Consider the following 21,802-nt stretch of genomic DNA (forward strand, 5'->3'; position numbering starts at 1 on the left):
TTTTTTTTTAAGATCATTCAAGATCTCCTGGTTAAACCAGAATGGTCTCTTGCCATATTCCTGTCTTTCCTGTGTGATGGAATAGTTTTCTATTGTACCCATAATAATGTCTCTTTGAGAGACTGCCAACTGTCTTCAGTTAGTTTTTCCTCTTAGACTTGTTTCCCATGGAACCTTCCCTACCAACTCCCAATCAGTTGTCTTTATTTTGCTATTCTCTTTCCTGCCATTCCTTACTTAGAATCATGAACTTTACCATTGCATGATCACTTTCACCCAAGGTGGCTCCCACTTTCAAATTCTTAATTAGTTTGTCCCTGTTTGTCAAAATCTAGAATAGCTTCTCCCCTAGTAGCTTTCTTCACCTTCTGAAATAAAAATAGCATGTACATAGCATGATTTTATACACTTAACCTGGGTAAGTAAATGTCACCAGTTTGTTAAAAACTTCATTTGTTGTATAGATGCTATACAGGAATATGCAGACTTATTTATTTTTAACATTATTTCGAATAGGTAAGCACAAAGCTTCACTTGTTAAGGATATTGCACATACCCTTCAAAAGAAGCTGATGGATTTCAGGGAAGTTGCCATGGAAGAATCTAGCAGCATTGAAAGGTAAATCTGCTGTATGGTGGGAATAATAAAACAAAACCATTGACTGACAAAAGATTGCAGGATTCTGTACTTGTTGGTGAAGAAGTTTACTGAAACCCATATGATCAAGAGATTAAAATAATTCCAAAATGTTACAGGTTATTGAGCCTAGTTAAGAAACTAAATTTTCTAGTTCAATTTCCCTTTCAGATAGTAATTCTCTTTGCATGATTTGTTCTTTAAATTTAACTTGTACATCTTGTCCTGTATACTGTAGAATCTACAGTACTCTATTATCTAAAGTCCAGTCTCACTAAGAACAGCAGAGAGAAGCAAGCATTCTTTGTTACTTTGCTGTTTAAGGACACTTAGAGATAAGGGGGTTTCTTTGCTTGTGGTATGTTAGATAATACAGATCTCTACTTAAAAATGAATCCTGGGTTATCATAACATTATTTTGGTGCAAGTTTTGCTTTATAGGAGGTTGGCTTACTTGGGATTCCTTGGGACAAATTTTTAAAATGTGGGTGGCTAAATTGCACTTTATAATCATTATCTGCATAATTTAGAAAATCATCAAAAAAGAGATTATTGTTTCACAGATAAAAAGTAATAATGCTGATTTTACAACTCACACTTAAACTTTGCCATATAATCTGAAACTAAAGTTCATTAATACTAAAAATACTCTTATTAACTGCATTCACATTGAATATGTTACATTTTAGTTCTAACCTTCATCCATCTCTTCAGAGTTCTAGGGATAACAAATAAAAGTTTTAGCTATTGATGACGTGTGTATTGGTAGGATAGTTCCAACAATTTCTATTAGTAAGTGGACAGTCAATTTCCTATGATTGCATCTGAGAAGCAATGATGCACATCTGTTTTGTGTATTCTGTTTTTGTTTGTTTTTTTAGCATATTGCTTTAATGGCAGGAAAAGATGGTAGAAAAGAACCTAAAACAGCCTATGGAAAGACAACTGTGTAAGATGGAAATTGGAAATGCGAAAATAGAATTTCAAGAGCAAACAGCCATAATAAGCTTTTAAAAAGAATATGACAATGAGTAAGTCCTCAGGCCAGATAGCAGTCTGTTTGCTGTGGCCCTAGCCCAGGGCGTGGCAACAAAGTCTCGGAGCTCAGGCCAATGCTCTAGCCAAGCAGCAGGCAATCTGAGGAATGTCTAGTTTGGACATTAGGAAAAAACTATTTCATTGAGGGATAGGGGGGTGAAGCAATGGCATGTGTTTCCTAGGGAGGTAGTAGAATCTATGTCCTTAGAGGTTTCTAAAGCCAGGTTTGATAAAGTTTGGCTGCAATGATTTAATAGTTATTGGTCAAATAAGTGCAGTGCAAATAAGCAGTGGCAAATTTTTACAGTGCTTGTACACAAATGCTAGGAGTCTGACTAATAAGATGGGTGAACTAGAGTACCTCGTATTAAATGAGGAGATTGACATAATAGGCATCACTAAAACCTGGTGGAATGAGGAAAATCTGTGGGATACAATCATACCGGGATATAAAATATATAGAAAGGATAGAGCAGGCCTGGTGGGTGGCAGAGTGGCACTGTACATGAAAGATAATGTAGAATCAAATGAAATAAAAATATTAAGTGAATCAACATGTTCCATAGAATCGCTATGGATAGTAATTCCATGCTCCAATAATAAGAAATTAGCAGTAGGGATTTATTACCGACCACCTGATCAGGACAGCGATACTGACATTGAAATGCTGAGGGAGATTAGAGAGGCTACCAAAATAAAGAACTCTATAATAATGGGGGATTTTAAATACCCCCATATTGACTGGATACATGTCACCTCAGGAAGAGAAGCAGAAATAAAATTTCTCAATGGCTTAAATGACTGCTTCTTGGAGCAGCTGGTGCAGGAACCCACAAGGGGAGAGGCAATTCTCGATTTAGTCCTGAGTGGAGTGCAGGATCAGGTCCAGGAAATAACCGTTACAGGTCCGCTTGGGAATAGTGACCATAATATAATAACATTCAACATTCCTGTGGTGGGAAGAACACCTCAGCAGTCCAGCACCCTCGCATTTAATTTAAAAAAGGGGAATTACACAAAAATGAGGAGCTTAGTTAAACAGAAATTAAAAGGCACAGTGACTAGAGCCAAATCCCTGAAAGCTGCATGGAAACTTTTTAAAGACACCATAATAGAGGCCCAACTTAAATGTATACCCCAAATTAAAAAACATAGCAAGAGACCTAAAAAAGAGTCACCGTGGCTTAACCACCATGTAAAAGAAGCAGCGAGGGACAAAAAGGTATCTTTTAAGACGTGGAAGTCCAATCCTAGTGAGATAAATAGAAAGGAACATAAATACTGTCAAATCAAATGTAAAAATGTAATAAGAAAAGCAAAAAAAGATTTTGAGGAACAGCTAGCCAAAAACTCAAAAAGAAATAACAAAATGTTTTTTAAGTACATTAGAAGCAGGAAGCCTGCTAAAAAACCTGTGGGTCCCCTAGATGATCGAGCTATAAAAGGAGCAATCAAGGACGATAAAGCCATTGTGGAGAAACTAAATGATTTCTTTGCTTCAGTCTTCACGGCTGAGGACGTTGGGGAGATTCCCGAATCTGCACTGTCCTTTGTGGGTGATGAATCTGAGGAACTGTCCCGGATTGAAGTGTCATTAGAGGAGGTTTTGGAACAAATAGAAAAACTTAATGTTAACAAATCTCCGGGACCGGATGACATTCATCCAAGGGTTCTAAAAGAACTCAAATGGGAAATTGCTGAGTTATTATCTGTGGTTTGTAACCTATCCTTTAAATCGGCTTCCGTACCTAATGACTGGAAGGTAGCCAACGTGACACCAATTTTTAAAAAGGGCTCTAGAGGCGATCCGGGAAATTACAGACCTGTATGTCTAACTTCAGTACTGGGCAAATTAGTCGAAACAATAGTAAAGAATAAAATTGTGAAGCATGTAGAAGAACATAATTTGTTGGACAAAAGTCAACATGGTTTCTGTAAAGGGAAATCCTATCTTCTCCTTCGAGTGGTCCCCGTGGGTGCTCCACTCTGGATGCTGGTGCGTCCTCGCGCCGGCGACCAGAGACTTTTCTAGCTGTTTCTGCCGCGGCGGGCAGGCGCCGTGGCGCCCTCTAGTGTTGTTCGAACTGAAGGGCGCCTGCGCGCGCGCGGCTCCTCAGTTCCTTCTCTACCGTCCTCGGCAGCAGACGGAGCTCTCTCTCTGCCAAATCTGTCAGAGAAAAACAGTTAAAATTATCGTTTTTACCCCCCTCTTTCCTCATTATCCAAGTTCTTAGACCCCCCCCAATCAGTTAAACAAAAAAAAAAAAAAAATTTTTCCCCGGTTGCGGTTCGCCGCTTGTTCCCCAGCCCTTCATGCCCGGCTCGCCGGGCTTTAAGCGCTGCGAATCATGTCGGGACACCATGCCGGCGTCCGACGGACACTCTGCGTGCATTAAGTGTCTGGGGGAGGCACACCAGACGCAGAAGTGCCAGCACTGCTCTAAGCTAACAGCCAGAGCGCGACGTGACAGAGCCAACAGACTCACGACTCTCTTATATGAGAAGTCGCTCTGTCCCTCCTCAGACGATTCGCCTCAGCAAGCTAAGGGTATGGAGAAAGATCAGCCTCCTACCCATTCTTCCTCCGCGACACCAAAATCTGCTCTCCCTCCGGCCTCAGCTATGTCCTCAGGATCGCCGGTGAGCACTGTGGACATGCCGGGAACCTCCGGTGCGCCGCGGTCTAAGACGCAGGCACCGCATAAGAGAGCTCATTCTGAGCCGAATCAAAAGGCAACGGCACCGGCCGCTTCGGCACCTAAGCCGTCATCGGCTCCGACGGCACCGTCTATGGAACACTCGGTACCGAAACAACACCTAACGGCACCGGGCCCTGCACCGAAGAAAGCCCGCACCGAAAGCCTATCCAGTAAAACCTTGGTGCAGAGAGGTACGTCGGCACCGACATCACCGCCGAAACCGCACCGCTCGGCACCCTCTCAAAGCCGAAGCCGGTACCAATCCCCGGTGCGGAGTCACACCTCGTCGGCACCGCCATCCCCGGCTTCCTCCATCCATTCTATCAGATCACACCATTCTTCAGCTAGTGGCATCGGAACCGAACCTAGAAGCAGATTCTCATCACAACATTCCAGCCCGTCTCAAAGACTTCCATCCTGGCAAATGCCTGCGGTTCAGTACGCATACCCTCCCCCTCCGCACCAATGGTATCCACACCAATACCCATATCCACCACCGCCATACGCCACACAATGGCAACCGTGGAGTCCACACCCAAAGAGGTCTCACCACCGACCCTCATCTACAGTCTCTAGGCCACCTCCAGCCTCTCCTCCTGCTACCACATCAGCTACAGAGCCAAACTCTCCTGCTCCTTCGGATGGCCATGATTCACTTTCTGACGGCGAGACCAGATCTCCGATGCATAACTCCTCTTCCTCCCCAGATGAAGCGGTCACCACTGATGCCCCACCGTCGGGAGATGACACTAAAAAGTTTCAAGAGCTCTTTAAACGAGTAGCACTAGCTCAAGGAAAAGATCTTCAGGAGGTCCAGGTCAAACAATATCGACTTCTCCGCTCACTTCAACCCCCAACAGCTACCAGAATTGCCATCCCGATGGATGAGGCTATTATGGACCCAGCCAACAACATTTGGCAAACGCCAGCGTCCATTACACCAACAAACAAGAGAGTAGACCGCAAATATTTTATCGCTCCCAAGGATATGGACTTTCTGTTCACCCATCCACCCCCTAACTCCCTGGTAGTAGATTCGGTCCGACACAAGGGTAAACAGCCTAATTTAAGATCAACCCCACAAGACAGGGATCACAAAAAGGTGGACATTATGGGCCGAAAGGTCTATTCTTCTTCCACACTACTCCTTAGAGCGGCCAATTATACCGCTATGCTGGCAGACTATGATAATGCCAATTACGCGAAGCTCCAGGACCTTCTTCAACATCTCCTGGAGCATAAACGCCCAACCCTCCGTAGCATTATGCAGGAGGGCCTGGCCATTTCACGCACAGCTTTACAGTCAGCCATGGACGTGGCAGACACTACGGCTCGAATTACAGCCTCCGCAATAGTCCTACGCCGAATGTCATGGCTACAACCCTCTGGCGTCCCTAGGGACCTTCAACAAAAGGTCGAGGATTTACCCTTTGATCGCACCAATCTATTTGCATCCAAGACCGATGAGGTGCTACATTCTATGAAGGACTCCCGTACAACCCTTAGAACTCTAGGAATGTACACTCCTCCTTTTAGAAGGAATAGATATCAGCCTTACCAACGACCCAGGGAACCATTCCGTCAACAGCCCAAATACGATTTCCGTAAACAAAGACCACTTCGCCTTAGACCTCAGCGTCAACAGCAACATGCCACACCTCATCCCCCGGCTGGCAAGCAGCAGGTTTGAAGGCCTGGTCGAGAGCCAGGAGGCCAATCCATCGACCCTCCCGATAGCTACCCTACAATTTCACTACCCCCTCCGAGCTTTTTTCCACCAATGGTCCCTCATTACCTCGGACAAGTGGGTTTTGAATCTAGTCCAGTCTGGCTACGTCATCCCCTTTACCTCTACCCCGCCCAACCACCCTCCTACCCTTCCCTCTTTCAGGGACCCCTCTCACGAAACCGCACTCCTACAGGAAGTCTCACGCCTCGTTCAACTGGGCGCAGTAGAACACGTACCAACACAATTCCGCGGCCGGGGATTCTACTCGACGTACTTCCTAACCCAGAAGAAGACAGGAGGCCTGCGTCCCATTTTAGATCTCAGGCGCCTCAACAAATACATCGCATACCACCGTTTCAAGATGGTTACACTTTCAACTATCATTCCCTCTCTCGACCAACACGATTGGCTTTCGGCTCTCGACCTTCAAGACGCTTACTTCCATATTACAATTCATCCTGCTCACAGACGCTTTCTACGATTTATAGTGGGTACCCAACATTACCAATACAGAGTACTCCCGTTTGGCCTTTCTACGGCTCCCAGGGTATTCTCCAAGACTCTATCAGTCGTAATGGCCTTTCTCCGACGCCAAGGCATCATAATATTTCCATACCTGGACGACTGCCTCATAAAAGCTGCGTCTTTCCAAGAAGCAAAGGCCATGACAGACACCACAATAGACCTCCTACTCAGTCTCGGGTTCCACATAAATTACGCAAAATCCACTTTGCGTCCCACACAGAAACTGGAATTCATAGGCGCCCTCCTCGATACGATCACAGCAAGGGCCACTCTTCCCAATCACAGGTTCGCAACGATATGCGACCTTGTCCGAGCAACACAGGCGGCACCTACTGTCACGATCCGCCGTTGCCTCAAAATCCTAGGGCACATGGCCTCTACGACTTACGTCGTCAATCTCGCCAGACTCCACATGAGGCCCCTTCAGTCCTGGCTCGCTACGGTATACAAACCCTTCAGAGACCAAATGAGCAAGCATGTTGCGATCCCACCTCGCGTTATCAATTCCATGCTCTGGTGGACAACCCCTCGAAACATGCTACACGGTGTCCCCTTTCAACGTCCAGCGTCTACTCTAACACTCATAACAGACGCATCACTCATGGGATGGGGGGCTCATCTGGGAACCATCACAGCCCAAGGCAAATGGTCGTTCGTAGAGCAAGCACTCCACATCAACATTCTCGAGCTACGGGCAGTCAGATACGCATGCCAGCATTTCACTCAGCACATAGCTCACAAGACCATCACCATTATGACGGACAATACCACATGCATGTATTACATCAACCGTCAGGGTGGCGCTCGCTCCCCTTCTCTATGCTCGGAAGCCACCAAATTTTGGACCTGGTGCCTATCCCATGGGGTCACCCCCTCTGCAGTATACCTTCCCGGAATACTCAATGTCACAGCAGACACCTTAAGTCGCACATTCATGGACCAGCACGAGTGGGAGATCGACAAACGTGCCCTCACACGGATCTTCCGTCTTTGGGGCCAACCGGAAGTGGACCTTTTCGCTACAAAGAACAATCGCAAGTGCCACCTCTACTGCTCCAGGGGAGCCCTGGGCAGGAATTCCCTCGGAGACGCCCTTTCCATCGCATGGAACGCCTCCCTCCTCTACGCCTTTCCCCCCCTCCCACTCCTGCACAGAGTCCTAGACAAGATCAGATTGAGTCAGGCACGCGTGATTTTGGTGGCACCTGCTTGGCCCAGACGAACATGGTATCCTTACCTCCTCAAAATGATGATAGCAGAACCGTATCCCTTCCCTCCACGCTGCGACCTCCTCTCACAAGATCACGGTCAAACCCTTCACCCGGACATCACCAGGCTGAAGCTCCACGCTTGGCTCCTTCATGGCTCCATGATGCCGAAACTGCCTGCTCAGAACAAGTAAGACACATATTAATTAATAGTCGCAGACGCTCTACTAGGAAGACCTACCGCTACAAGTGGACGCGTTTTTCCCTATGGTATGCTCAGACTCATGCAGACCCACCACACCTTGCTCCAATACATGACTTATTGGACTACTTACTCTCTCTGAAACATTACGGTCTAGCACTTAGTACTATTAAGGTCCATGCCGCGGCCATAGCAGCTTTCCACCATCACCCTCCAAGCTCTTCTTTCCTCGCTGACCCAATAACCAAGCGCTTCTTCAAAGGCCTGCAGAACACCTTTCCTCCGGTTCGTCCGCCAGTCCCCATTTGGGACCTGAACCATGTCCTCAAAAGCCTCACAAAATCCCCGTTCGAGCCGATAGCAACCTGCTCATTCTCTCATTTGTCGATGAAGGTGGCTTTCCTAGTCGCCATCACCTCCAGTAGGAGGGTGAGTGAGCTTGCAGCTCTGATGGCTGACCCCCCATATACTGTGTTTTTACAGGACAGGGTGGTACTTAGACCCCACCCTAAGTTCCTACCCAAAGTACTCTCTCCCTTCCACGTGAATGAACCCATACACTTACCTGCATTCTTTCCTAAACCACACACTGAACCGACCCACGCCGTGTGGCACACTCTCGACGTCCGACGAGCTTTGGCGTTTTACATAGATCGCACGAGACCATGGCGGGCCTCGCCTAGACTCTTCATCTCATACGCGGATAGATCTAAGGGACAAGCAGTCTCATCTCAAAGAATCTCTAAATGGATTACATCCTGCATCAAGACCTCTTATACTTTATATAACAAAGATTTACCTGGACTTATCACAACTCATTCCACTAGAGCAGTGGCTGCCACGACCGCTTTTCTCCATAATGTGCCATTACAAGACATTTGCAACGCCGCTACCTGGTCATCCGACCATTCCTTTGCACAACACTATGCTCTCTCCACCTCGATAGCATCTTCTATGGCGGTTGGACAAGCAGTGTTGTCTACAGTTACTACCACACGGCTCCAAACCCACCTCCGCGAGCCGACAACTGCTGTGTAGTCACCCAGAGTGGAGCACCCACGGGGACCACTCGAAGGAGAAGAAAGAGTTACCTTGTGCAGTAACGGTTGTTCTTCGAGATGTGTCCCCGTGGGTGCTCCACTACCCTCCCTCCTTCCCCTGCTTGGAGCCTGATGCTCTGGTGGGTAGAGAAGGAATGGAGGAGCCGCGCGCGCGCAGGCGCCCTTCAGTTCGAACAACACTAGAGGGCGCCACGGCGCCTGCGCGCCGCACCAGAAACAGCTAGAAAATTCTCCGGTCGCCGGCGCGAGGACGCACCAGCACCCAGAGTGGAGCACCCACGGGGACACATCTCGAAGAACAACCGTTACTGCACAAGGTGAGTAACTCTTTCTTACTAATCTATTAGAGTTCTTTGAAGGGGTTAACAAACATGCGGATAAGTGGGATCCAGTAGATATAGTATACTTGGATTTTCAGAAAGCCTTTGACAAGGTCCCTCACCAAAGGCTCTTGTGTAAATTACATGGCCATGGGATAAGAAGGAAGGTCCTTTCTTGGATTGAGAACTGGTTAAAAGACAGGAAACAAAAGGTAGGAATAAATGGTAAATTTTCAGATTGGAGAGGGGTAACTAGTGGTGTCCCCCAAGGATCAGTCCTGGGACCAATCCTTTTCAACTCATTCATAAATGATCTGGAGAAAGGGGTAAGCAGTGAGGTGGTAAAGTTTACAGATGACACCAAACTGTTTAAGATAGTCAAGACAGAAGCAGACTGTGAGGGACTCCAAGAAGATCTCACCAAACTGAGTGATTGGGCAACAAAACGGCAAATGAAATTTAATGTGGATAAGTGTAAAGTAATACACATTGGGAAAAATAACCTCAACTATACGTACAGTATGATGGGGGCTAATTTGGCTACGACAAATCAGGAAAGAGATCTTGGTGTTATCGTGGACAGTTCTCTGAAAACTTCCACGCAGAGTGCAGCGGCGGTCAAAAAGGCAAATAGGATGCTAGAAATTATTAGGAAAGGAATAGAAAATAAGACCCAGAATATCTTACTGCCCCTGTATAAAACTATGGTACGCCCACATCTTGAATACTGTGTACAAATGAGGTCTCCTCACCTCAAAAAAGATATTTTGGCCTTGGAAAGGGTTCAGAAAAGGGCAACTGAAATGATTAGGGGTTTGGAACGGGTCCCATATGAGGAGAGGTTAAAGCGACTGTGACTTTTCAGTTTAGAAAAGAGGAGACTGAGGGGGGATATGATAGAGGTCTATAAAATCATGAGTGGTGTGGAGAGGGCCGATAAAGAAAAGTTATTGATTAGTTCTCTAAATAGAAGAACTAGAGGACACCAAATGAAATTAATGGGTAGCAGGTTTAAAACTAATGAAAGAAAGTTCTTCTTCACACAGCGTGTAGTCAACCTGTGGAACTCCTTGCCAGAGGAGGCTGTGAAGGCTAGGACTATAACAGAGTTTAAAGAGAAGCTAGATAATTTCATGGAGGTTAGGTCCATAAAAGGCTATTAGCCAGGGGATAAAATGGTGTCCTTGGCCTCTGTTTATCAGAGGCTGGAGAGAGATGGCAGGAGACAAATCGCTTGATCATTGTCTTCGGTCCACCCTCTCTGGAGCACCTGGTGCTGGCCACTGTCGGCAGACAGGATACTGCGCTAGAAGGACCTTTGGTCTGACCCAGTACGGCCGTTCTTATGTTCTTATATGTTCTTATGTTCCTGCTTTGAGATGGAAGTTGGACTAGATGATCTTCTAAGGCGGTGGTCCCCAACCTTTAGAGGCTCTCGGGCGCCCGGGGGTGGGGCCACTCATGCGCTGGGCGCCCGGGGGCTGGGCCGCGCGTCCGGGGGCACGCCAGGGGACGGGGATGCCCTTGCACCCGACGCCGCCGGCATGTGCCCCAGGGCTGGGGCCGCCCGAGAGCCTTGTGCCGTGGGTCCGGGGCCGGCGTTGCCGCCCGAGCCGCATGCCTGGGGCCAGCACTGACGCCGCTCGAGCGCCGAGCGTCCGCATAAGCCCCGGGGCTGGGGCTGCCTGAGCGCTGCGTACCCGGCGCTGGTGTGTGTTGCGCGCCTGGGGACGGCACCTGCCGTGCGCGGGGGGCGGGGCCGGCCCAGGTTGTCGGAGGGCGTGTACCGCGTTGGGGACCACTGTTCTAAGGTCTCTTCAAACCCTAATCTTATATGATTTTACTTTAAGATGAGATATGATGTGCAGCTGTTACAACAAAATGGGAACAAACAATAACACGTTGTCATTTGGAAACTTCGACTAATAAATACCATATTAATATATTGAAATTGTCTACAATTTTTACTGTTATGATAGTCCTATTGAAGTGATTCTGGAACTGTGCAGAAAATTACTTTCTCATTTTATGTATCATCGTGTACCATGTCACCTACTGCCTTATGGCGCCATTTGACATCACCATATCCGACCTCATCAAAATATACATAAAATAAGCTTTCAAATGATAGATGTGTACAGGGTGGTTACATTAAATTCCAAAAATGGTCCTTTTTGAAGAATTGCCATATGTCTATAAAAGGTCAGTTTTCTGCATGCTTGAAAGGTTAACCCTGTAGTCTCATAAAGTTCTATGTTAGCATCAATGTTAAATTCAGTAATCATCTGGAAAAGGGAATGAGCAGTGAGATGTGAAAACTTTCAAATTACAAAACTCTAATTAAAAGTGCAGAAAACACAGAGGAATTAAACTAAAACTAAAAAAGATAAATAGGCAGCACGATCACTGATCATATTCAGCATGGATGCATGTAAAGTTAATGCACATTCAAAGCAATAATAATGTGAACTCATATATTACTGCATTGTGAACTATCTGTAACATGGAGGAAAGTGGCCTGAATGTCTGGTAGCTCTGTTCAATGAACAGCTGCAGTAAAAAATAAATAGAACATTAAGATGTATTATAGAATGGGAAGTACTATAAAAATTTAAGTAATGACAGACAAATGGCACGGTCTCACCTGAAGTACTGTTTTCAATTCTGATAATTATTTTTAACCATAAGAAGCCTGGAAAAGCTTTAATATGAAGAGAATTAAAAGATTTGGCCTGGTTAGATAGTCAGATAGGGCGGGGGAGGAGGGAAGGTGAGGAGCATGGTATGGTATACCAAATTATTTGTGGTATGGAGACCCTCCCATTTACACTTTATTAACAAAGTTGAAACATTTAATGAAATTGAAATGTAGAGAATTTAAATGTGATAAATACTTTTTCACAAAACACAATTATACTGTGACAATGAGTTCCACATGCTATCACTGAATGCTTAGCAGAATTTAAGAAAAGATTAAATATTTGTAAAGATAAGAACAGCCACAGCGTCATTAGATAGAATTTTTTTTAAAAGAACTTGGAAGGATATACAAACTCATGTTTCACGACATAATCCACTCTAGCTGTAAAAGGGTTGTGAAGAAATTTCCCAACGGCCCAGTTATATTCCATAATTGCCCACTTCTATTGACCATCTTTAAAAGCTTTTGATACTGACTGCTATCAGAAAGAGGATGCTGGATGATAATGGACCACTAGTCTGCTCCAGTATGGTAATTCAGTGTTCTGTTGGGTGTCTCATTGTGTATTGTAATGACTCAAATGCAATTATATTTGGATTGCAGCATGCTTTGTTTTGGTAAACAGCAATTTCCTTTTAATTATTACATCTTTCTCATTCTGTTTGGCCAGAGGAAAACTTGTAGTCAGAACGGTCTGCAAATAAGTAGGGAAGTTAACTCTCAGGTATTTGTGTAAACATGTAACCACTTGAAATTTTAGTGGTTACATGTTTACATTTAGCTAATCCTCATGGGGAACTGGCTCCCCTCATTCCCCTGCACTGCTATTTCTGTGGGAGGCAGTGTGGGGAGGGAGCAGGCAGCTCCACAGTAAGCCCATGCTTATCAGTTGATCAAGTAATTGACTATAGGCTGACATCCCTACAAATAAGTCCACAGCTCATACAGTCAGATAATGTATTAATTTATATATGCAAACATCAACTATAACACATGACTCTTTTCTCAAAGCTTAATTTTTTATTCTTTACATCTGTCTGTTGTTTTAAAATGTCAGCCCTTGGGGTATTAGTTTATCCTGAGTGTATGTAGCCTGGAACGTGACTAAATTTCCAAGGGATTTTGCATGCTGCTCCAGCCTTTTAAATTTAGATGGAGTATCAGGAAATACCTTTATGTGATGCCCCAGTAATAATTATGTAGAGATCCTCTATACTGGAGTACTTCATGTGCTGACATTAAATCAGGAATCAGTGCACTGTAGCAGAAGTATGGGTTTTCCTGATTACTAGAATCTAGTCTTCTCTGCTCAACTGAATTAGCAGTTTCAGTTTTTAAAACAAATATTATGGATCTTCCCATTGCATAAATAAGCTATGAAATGTTAAATGACATAATTTATCATATGTAAAATTCATATTTGCTTATTATTATTATTCATATTTCAGTATATGGGCACCAAAATTAAAACTATTTAAATGTTTTGGCATAAAAAATCATGTTTCCCTCACTTTATCTTATAGATGTCTTATAGGCTTCCAAACCATTTATTGCTCTATCATTGAAGTGCTAATGAAAGATAATTTACAAATAGTTTCTCTCTATTTGTATAAGATTTTTTGCAGTAAAAGTGCAGGGCATTTAGTACAAGCGACTTTAAATTTGCCTTGTCCTTTACTCTTTTGGGTGCCTCACAGCCATTCTGAGTTCTGTTATGGTTGGATGTCCATTAGCTATGGGTATGATGAGTCTCTCAGTGAAGGGAATGTAATGAATAAAACCAATCAAAATATGAAATGCCATTCTTTGGGGGAGGTTTGTATGTTTGCCCTTTGGAGTACCTGGAACAATTCTTAAGTTAGGCTACGTCTGAACTACATTCCTCTTTCGAAAGAGGGATGTAAATTAGACAGATGGAAATTGCAAATGAAGCCGGGATTTGAATTTCCCACACTTCATTTGCATAATGGAAGCTGCGTGTTCTTTCGAAAATAGGGATTTCGAAAGTGACACCTCTGTCTAGACACGGTTCTTTATGGAAAAAAAACCCTTTTTTGAAAGAAGTACAGGATCTTTCAAAGCAGGGTTTTTCCCCCTAAAGAACCGCGTCTAGACAGCGGATTCACTTTTGAAATTCCCTTTTTTGAAAGAACGTGCGGCTGCCATAATTCAAATGAAGCACGGGAAATTCAAATCCTGGCTTCATTTGCAATTTCCATCTGTCTAATTTACATCCCTCTTTTAAAAGAGGGATGTAGTTTAGACATGCACTTAGTAACTTGCTAATACAGGGCATCCTTAGAATCTTTAAAATAACTTACATTGCAAAAAGGGCTGGGAATGATGCAAAGGATAGTACACATGAGGCTGATGTGACAGATGGATGACTGTTAGTATCTAGGATAATGATGCAGGAAGATCAGTACTAGAATAGAAAATGAATACCAGAGGTGAGGAGAATGCAAAAATTATATGGATAGGCAGGGAATGGGGAAAATGTGTGGGGAAAAGAGCATAAGAGGAAGGGAGAGAGAAGTGGAGAAGAGAAAGGGGAAATGAAAAGGTTAGACTCGTCTTCAGATGATTAATGCTGCGTATGTGATAGTAAGATGTCAGAGAATAGAGAAGGGCAATAAATTATTCAAAGAAGTAAATGAACATGATTTAGTATGTAGAAGGTCAAATATTAAGATATATAGTAACAATACAGTATTTTGAAAATATTTAAATGGACACTAATTGTTGTTATACCTTTTTAAAAGTAAAGAACATTAGATCAAAGCTGGTCAAAAAGGGAAAAATCAGGCTTATATTTAAAATTTAAAACATTTTTTGTCAACTTTAAAATTAATGGATTGACCCTCCCTAGCTATACTTTATTCAATAAGCATCCAAAGAGATGGAAATTCTGAGCAAGACTGTTTGTCTTAAATGTAATACAATAAAACAACTTCTTAATTTTTTAAGTTAATGATGTGTAACTTCTCAAAGAAATAAGGGAGTAGCTTTTTTGGGGGGAAAGCAGATAGGCAAAGGTATTTCTTTAGCATGCTGTTTACCGATTTCTCTGGTTTCAGAACCCTTTATGAATCATCTATGAAAATTTTGGATGGCATCTTGAATCCTTGACTGTAGAGCTGCTTTCAAGTCATGAAAAGTAGAAAAGAAGATCTGTTGTTTTTATAAAGGAAGCAATATGTTACCTTGAAAAACATATTTAATATAATAGCGAATTGTACCTTATTGGAATGCTTGTATTATGCTAGCTTATTGCTTTGCATTAGCAAGCAAATGAATAACTTTTATATTTCTTTCATATTTAAAACAATTGTGCAGAAACTTCTTTTAAAGTATGTGGACATTTTTGTATATACATAGATAATGTATTAAAGATTTTGGAATGGCTATCAGGAGGGGCTTCTTAGGTATATTCCAAGCATTTCATATGAAATAAAATCAATAGCCTTTTATACTTTTTTTAAAGGATTAATAAAATGACTGAACTATCCCTTTGAATGGCATTTTCTTGAGCCCTTTGACACTGAATGTTATAGATTTCCCTCAAAGGTAAGGCACAAGCACTTAGGGCAAAGAGCAGGTACTTTTGAACTGCAAAAGGCATTTTACATGCCATAATTGGCCAAATGGAAATGTGTTTGTCTAGTCTCAGCAAAGTGTGTCTCCAGTGCAATCCTTCACACATGTTTTAGATTATGTGAGTCACCTAAAATATCAAGGCCTGACAGTAGTTCATATTGTTATGACATTCATTTCAATGTTCCACCTTTCAGTAGATAATTGGAATTATTAGTTGCAATTTCAGGTGGGGACGAGCAAACAAATTTCTACTCAGAAAATTTCTTCTTAAATTTCTTGTACTACCAATTAGCTAATGTCATGCCTTCTCCTTAACTATAGCACAAACAGCCACATCAATCTTCTTAGCACAAGAACCTATCTGAGACATGTTCAAAACAGCAATCTAGTCGTCAGTTCACATTTTTCATGCTCATTATGCCATTTCTTGTTGGTCCTGGTACTCTGCTGGTTTTTGACAAGTTGTTCTACAATCCCTAGTCAAATAGACTTCATGCCTGGCTTTACTTTAATCTGCTTGTGAGTCACCTACAGTGGAATGGACATATGGAACCACTAGAAGAAAATGTTTACTTAGTTTTCCATAATTATTATTTAAAATGTGTTGCACATGTGCGTGCCATGTTTCACCCTTCTTCCCCTTTCTTTTGGAATCTATTCAGTAAGAAGGAACTGAGTGGGGTTAGCTCCACTATCTTACATGAGTATGCAGTGGGGCAAAGTGATAAGGGCACTCAAGATGCCCGGAAGGGTATCCCAATGGAAAATACACTAACAATTGTACACAATGCATGCACATACCTATGCTGCAGTGGTCTTGGGGAGCAAGGGTGGATTCCATGGCACTCGCTGATGAGGGGGCCTTGGTGGTCAGGGCAGCACTGCAGGCCGCTTCTGATGCGTTGGATTCTGCAGTGTGATTTGTGGTGAGGGTGTTTACACCTGAGGGTGTTTACAAAGTAATTAGTAGTGGTAGCAGCTTACATGAGGCGGCAGGGTGTTCAGATCTACCCCTATCTCGATTACTGGCTTGTCAAGGACAGCTTCTAAGCCAAGGTTTGGAAAGATGTTGCTCTCCTACAAGGTATGTGCCAATGTCTGGGATTCTTAATAAACAACAAAAAATCAACATTAGTACCACTTCAGAGGATTGAGATCATTGGCACAATGTTGGACCTGACTGCAGCCTGAGCATCGTTTCCTCAAGTCAGATTCAAGGCCCTACGACCCTCATAGCACAGGTTTCCACTGTGCCACTGATTATGGCAAGGATTTGCCGTTGCATTCTGGGTCACATGGTAGTTTGCATATTGTGTGGTGTACCTCACCAGGCTCAATATGCACCCCTTGCAGCTGTGGCTGACTCAGTGTACTCCCCATAAGACCTTCTGGACAGGTTGGTTATCATTCCACCATAGGTCCTCCAGTCCCTGATGTGGTCAGCAGTTCCGGAGAACATCATATTGGGCATATCCTTCCAGATGTCTCAACATTCAATGGAATTGGTATCCAATACCTCCGATTGTGGATGGGGTGCTCATCTTGGCATGCTCCAGAGACAGGGAAAGTGGTCCCCGAATTAATCAGACCTGCATATAAACATCAAGAAGCTCAAGGCTGTCCAGAGAGAGTGTGAGGTGTTCCTCCCTCACCTGTTGGAAAGAGTGGTTGGAGTCCTCATGGACAACACGACCACTATGTTCTACATCAACAAGCGGGGAGGAGCCACTCTGCAGTGTTCTCCCAAGAGGCAATTCAGCTATGGGATTTCTGTGTTCATCACAATATCTCATTGGAGGCTCAACACCTCCCAGAGGCCAAGAATGCCACTGCAGATCGCATGAGCAGATAGTTCTTGTCTCACCACAATTAGAGACTTCACCCAGAGGTGGCATCTCTTCTATAAGAGAGGGGCTTTCCCTGAGTATTCATGACCAGGCAGAACGCAGTGCCCCAGTTTCTACTCCAGGCTGGGCTTGAAGGAGGGTTCCTTCATGGACACTTTTCTTCCTTGAACAGAAGATCTCCTGTATACATTCTTACAATTTACTCTGATAGCAAGGTCCTGGAGAAGATCAAACATTATGTGATGCGAGCAATACTCATTGGACTACCATGGCCACGCCATTGTTGTTTCGGCACTTTCTTGAGTCTCTCAGTGCAGCAGCCTAGACCTCTGCCATTCATGCAGCACTGTTGTCACAGGATCACGGCTGCCTCCTACATCCGGACCTCTTGCTGTTCCACCTCCTGGTGTGGATGTTCCCTGGCTGAATCCTGAGGACCATTCCTGCTCTCTATAGGTGACACAGGTTCTCTTGGATAACAGCCAGCCATCAGGTCCATCTACTTAGCACTTTGCCGTGACAGATAATACAACAGCAATGTTCTATGTCAACAGACATGGCGGTGCTTGTTCTTTTCCCCTGGGCCAGGAAGCCCTCCTCCTATGGGGCTTTTGCATAGAACATGACATTCACCTGGTAGCTTCTTACCTCCTGGGATCCTTGCAGACCAGCTCAGTAGGTTCTTCATGGGGTACAAGTGGTCCTTTGGAGCAGATGTGGTTCATCATTCGCAGGTGGGAATTTACCCACCTAGACCTTTTCATGTCCTGCAGCAACATGACCCTGCTTCTGCGCTTTCATGAACCGCATCCCAGAGTTTCTGAGGGAAGCTCTCCTAATTCCCTGGCCCCCCAGCCTCCTATATGTATTCCCTCCCTTCCCCCTAATCCACAGGGTGATCCTAGCATGGTCCTGGCAGCGCTGGTTCACATCCCTCCTCAGTCTGTCAGTAGATCAACCAATAGCCTTCCCCCTCTACCCGGACCTGATAACTCAGGACTCTGGCAGTCTTCGCCACCCAAACCGGCAGTCTCTGCATCTCATGGCCTGGAAGCTTCATGGCTGACAGGCCTAGAGCAACAGTACTCAGAGCAGGTTCAGAGAGTTCTGCTGGGGAATAGGAAACCCACAACCAGAGCTACATACTTGGTAAAATGGAAACAGTTTTCTGTCTGGGCTGGTTAGCAGGGCGTTCCCCCGCTGGAACCCTCTATTCCCTCAGTCCTCGTCTGCCTCCTGGATCTTAGGACTCAGGGGTTGTCTTCATCATTTGGTCAGAGTGCACATTGCGGACATCTCCATTTTCCACTCAAACTCCTAGGGCAAGTCCATTTTTGTGAATCCCATGGTTCAACATTTTCTAAAGGGTCTGGACAAGCAATACCCATATGTTCATCAACTGGTCCCTCCTAAGGACCTCAGTCTGGTTCTTGCGATGCTCCCGAGTCCCCCCTTTGAGCCATTGGCAATGTGCTAATATCTCTCATGGAAGGTATCCTTTTTAGTAGCTGTCACGTCTGCGAGATGAGTATCTGAATTTCGAGCCCTAACATCAGATCCCCTCATACTCTTTTCTTTAAGGATAATAGAAGGCTTCACCCACATCCCACTTTCCTGTCCAAAGTGGTGTCTCACTTTCACATTAGCCAAGATATATTTTTGCCTTTGTTCAACCCCAAACCACACACTTTGGGTAAAGAACAGGCTCTACACATATTGGATGTATGATGAGTTTTAGCCTTTTATTTAGACAGGACAAAGCCCTTTTGCATGTCCCCACAACTTTTCACTTCAATAGCAGATAGAATAAAGGGCTTCCCAGTTTGGGCCCACTGTATCTCCTCTTGGATTAGCTCCTGTTTTAAGGCTTGCTATGATCTGGCTGAGTTACCAACTCTGCTGCTACTAGGAGGCCTCCTCAGCCGCCTTTGTTGTGAATTTGCAGGGTGGGCTACTACTCCGTGGTTCACACCTTTGTTAACCATTATGCCTTAGCGCAGCAGGCCAGAGAGGATATGACTTTTGGTAGAGCAGTATTGCAGTTGATTGATAGTTAAGGCTCTGACCTTGCCTCAAATGGTATGGCTTGGGAATCACCTACATGGAATGGACATGAGCAGTCACTTGAAGAAAAAAGTTACTTACCTCTTGTTCTTCGAGATGTATTGCTCATGTCCATTCCACATCCCAATCACCTTCCCTTCATCAGAGATTTCTGGCAAGAAGAAACTGAGGGTGTGGCGGGCCTGCAGGGGTGTATATGTATGCACATACAGGGGCCATTCCAGGAGGCTCCCCTGCTAGCCCAACGGGTACTGCTGAGGGAAAAACCTTCCGACAATCTGTGCATGTGGTATGTGCACACCTAAATGGAATGGACATGAGTAGCATATCTCAAAGAACAACAGTTACCAAAGGTAAGTGACCATTTTTTCCTAGGCTAAACTGCCAAGGGCTAGTCCAGAGCCAGTGAGAACTTGACAGAATCAATCAGGACAATTGAGAACCTGGAGCTAATTAAGTGGGTTTAGAGTCAAGTGAGCCAAAGCTAAGTTAGAATACCTAGAGACAATTAAAGAACAAACTGAGACGTGTGTAAAAAGGCATCTCTGCAGATAGTTAGCATGTGAGGAGCTGAGAGGCCTGAGAGAGTGCGGCAGGGAATTTAGAAGGGACAAGCATCAGTGGATACTAGGAGGAAGAGCCTGACAAAAGGAAGGTTCTGGGGAAGAAGCCCAGGTATTTTGTAGTTGTCTCGCAGCTGGTGTTGGAGACTCTTATAGGCAGCTGCTTTTACAGAGCCCTAGGCTGGAATCCAGAGAGGGGGAGGGGACACTTGGGTTTCCCCAACATCCACTTTGCCATTTATACTCGGGAAAAAGACTGGCTGGGGAAAAGAAAGGGTTTTACCTAGCCCTGTATCATTTGGGAGTCCACCGAGACTGGAATTTAGCTTCCCTTTATACCTTATGCTGGCCAAATGATGAGAGTAGCTCAACAAACAGCAAGCTGATGCCTTAGATGTAGTGCCTAAAGGCTGCTGTGAGCCTTTGAGGCAAGCAATTTGCCTGAAAGCACAGAACCCACCAAGACTGAGTAGGAGTTTTATGTCACTAACTTGTTCTTAAATAACGCCAATGAAGGAGATTCCACAACCTCCCTAAGCAATTTATTCCAGTGTTTAACCACCCTGACAAGAAGTCTTTCCTAACATCCAACCTAAATCTCCCTTTCTGCAATTTAAGCCCATTGCTTCTTGTCCTATCATCAGAGATCAAGGAGAACAATTTTTCTCCCTCCTCATAACACCCTTTTAGGCACTTGAAAGCTGCTATCATGTCCTCTGTCTTCTCTTTTCCAAACTAAAATCCAGTTATTTCAATCTTCCCTCATAGCTCATGTTTTCTAAACTGTTAATGATCTTTGTTGCTCTTCTCTGGATCATCTCCAATTTCTCCATCTTTTTTCGAATGTGGAACCCAGAACTGGACACAGTACTCCAATTGAGGCCTAATCAGTGCAGAGCAGAGTGGAAGAATGACTTCTTGTGTCTTGCTCACAACACTCCTGTTAATGCATCCCAGAATCATATTTGCTTTTTTTTTTTGCAAGTGTCACACTGTTGACTCATATTTTGTTTGTGGCCCACTATGACCCCTAGATTCCTTTCTGCAATACTCTTTTCTAGACAGTCACTTCCCATTCTGTATGTGTGAAATGGATTGTTTCTTCCTAAGTGGTGTACTTTCCATTTGTCCTTATTAAACTTCATCCTATTTACCTCAGACCATTTCTCCAGTTTGTCCAGATCATTCTGAATTAAGACCCTATCCTTCAAAGAACTTGCAACCCCTTTCAGCTAGGTATCATCTGCAAATTTTATAAGCTACTCTCTCCCATTATCTGAATTGTTGATGAAGATATTGAAAAACTGGTCCCAAAACTGATGCCAGTGAAACCCCACTTGTTATGCCATTTCAGTATGACTGTGAGCCATTAAATAACTACACTCTGAGAACTGTTATCCAATCAGTTATGCACTCACCTTATACTAGCCCCAACTAGCTTGTATTTCCCTAGCTTATTGATGAAAAGATCACGTGAGACCATATCAAATATTTTACTAAAGTCTAGGTATACCACCTCTACCACTTCCTCCTTATCCACAAGATGGAGTGGGTCTTTAAGTATTTAGGCAAGTATACCAGGAAGGCCGCTGCGTTCAGCCATTTTATAAT

General features: G+C 44.2%; 1 protein-coding gene across 4 annotated transcripts in view; it reads left to right on the top strand.

Moving 5' to 3' along the window:
- The window catches only part of NCAPG2 (non-SMC condensin II complex subunit G2), a 116,715-nt gene extending 101,087 nt beyond the window's left edge, over positions 1-15,628 (top strand). For 3 of the 4 annotated variants that reach the window (XM_075922741.1, XM_075922742.1, XM_075922743.1), the window contains 2 exons: positions 517-619; positions 15,198-15,628. In XM_075922741.1, coding sequence (XP_075778856.1) covers positions 517-619; positions 15,198-15,249 — 155 coding nt within the window. In that variant the 3' untranslated portion in view covers positions 15,250-15,628. Of the gene's footprint in view, positions 1-516; positions 624-15,197 lie in introns of those variants that run through there. The other variant, XM_075922744.1, reaches the window with a different exon arrangement.
- The last annotated feature ends 6,174 nt before the right edge of the window (positions 15,629-21,802 follow it).

Source organism: Pelodiscus sinensis, chromosome 2, assembly GCF_049634645.1.
Source record: "Pelodiscus sinensis isolate JC-2024 chromosome 2, ASM4963464v1, whole genome shotgun sequence".
Classification (NCBI taxonomy): Eukaryota; Metazoa; Chordata; order Testudines; family Trionychidae; genus Pelodiscus; species Pelodiscus sinensis.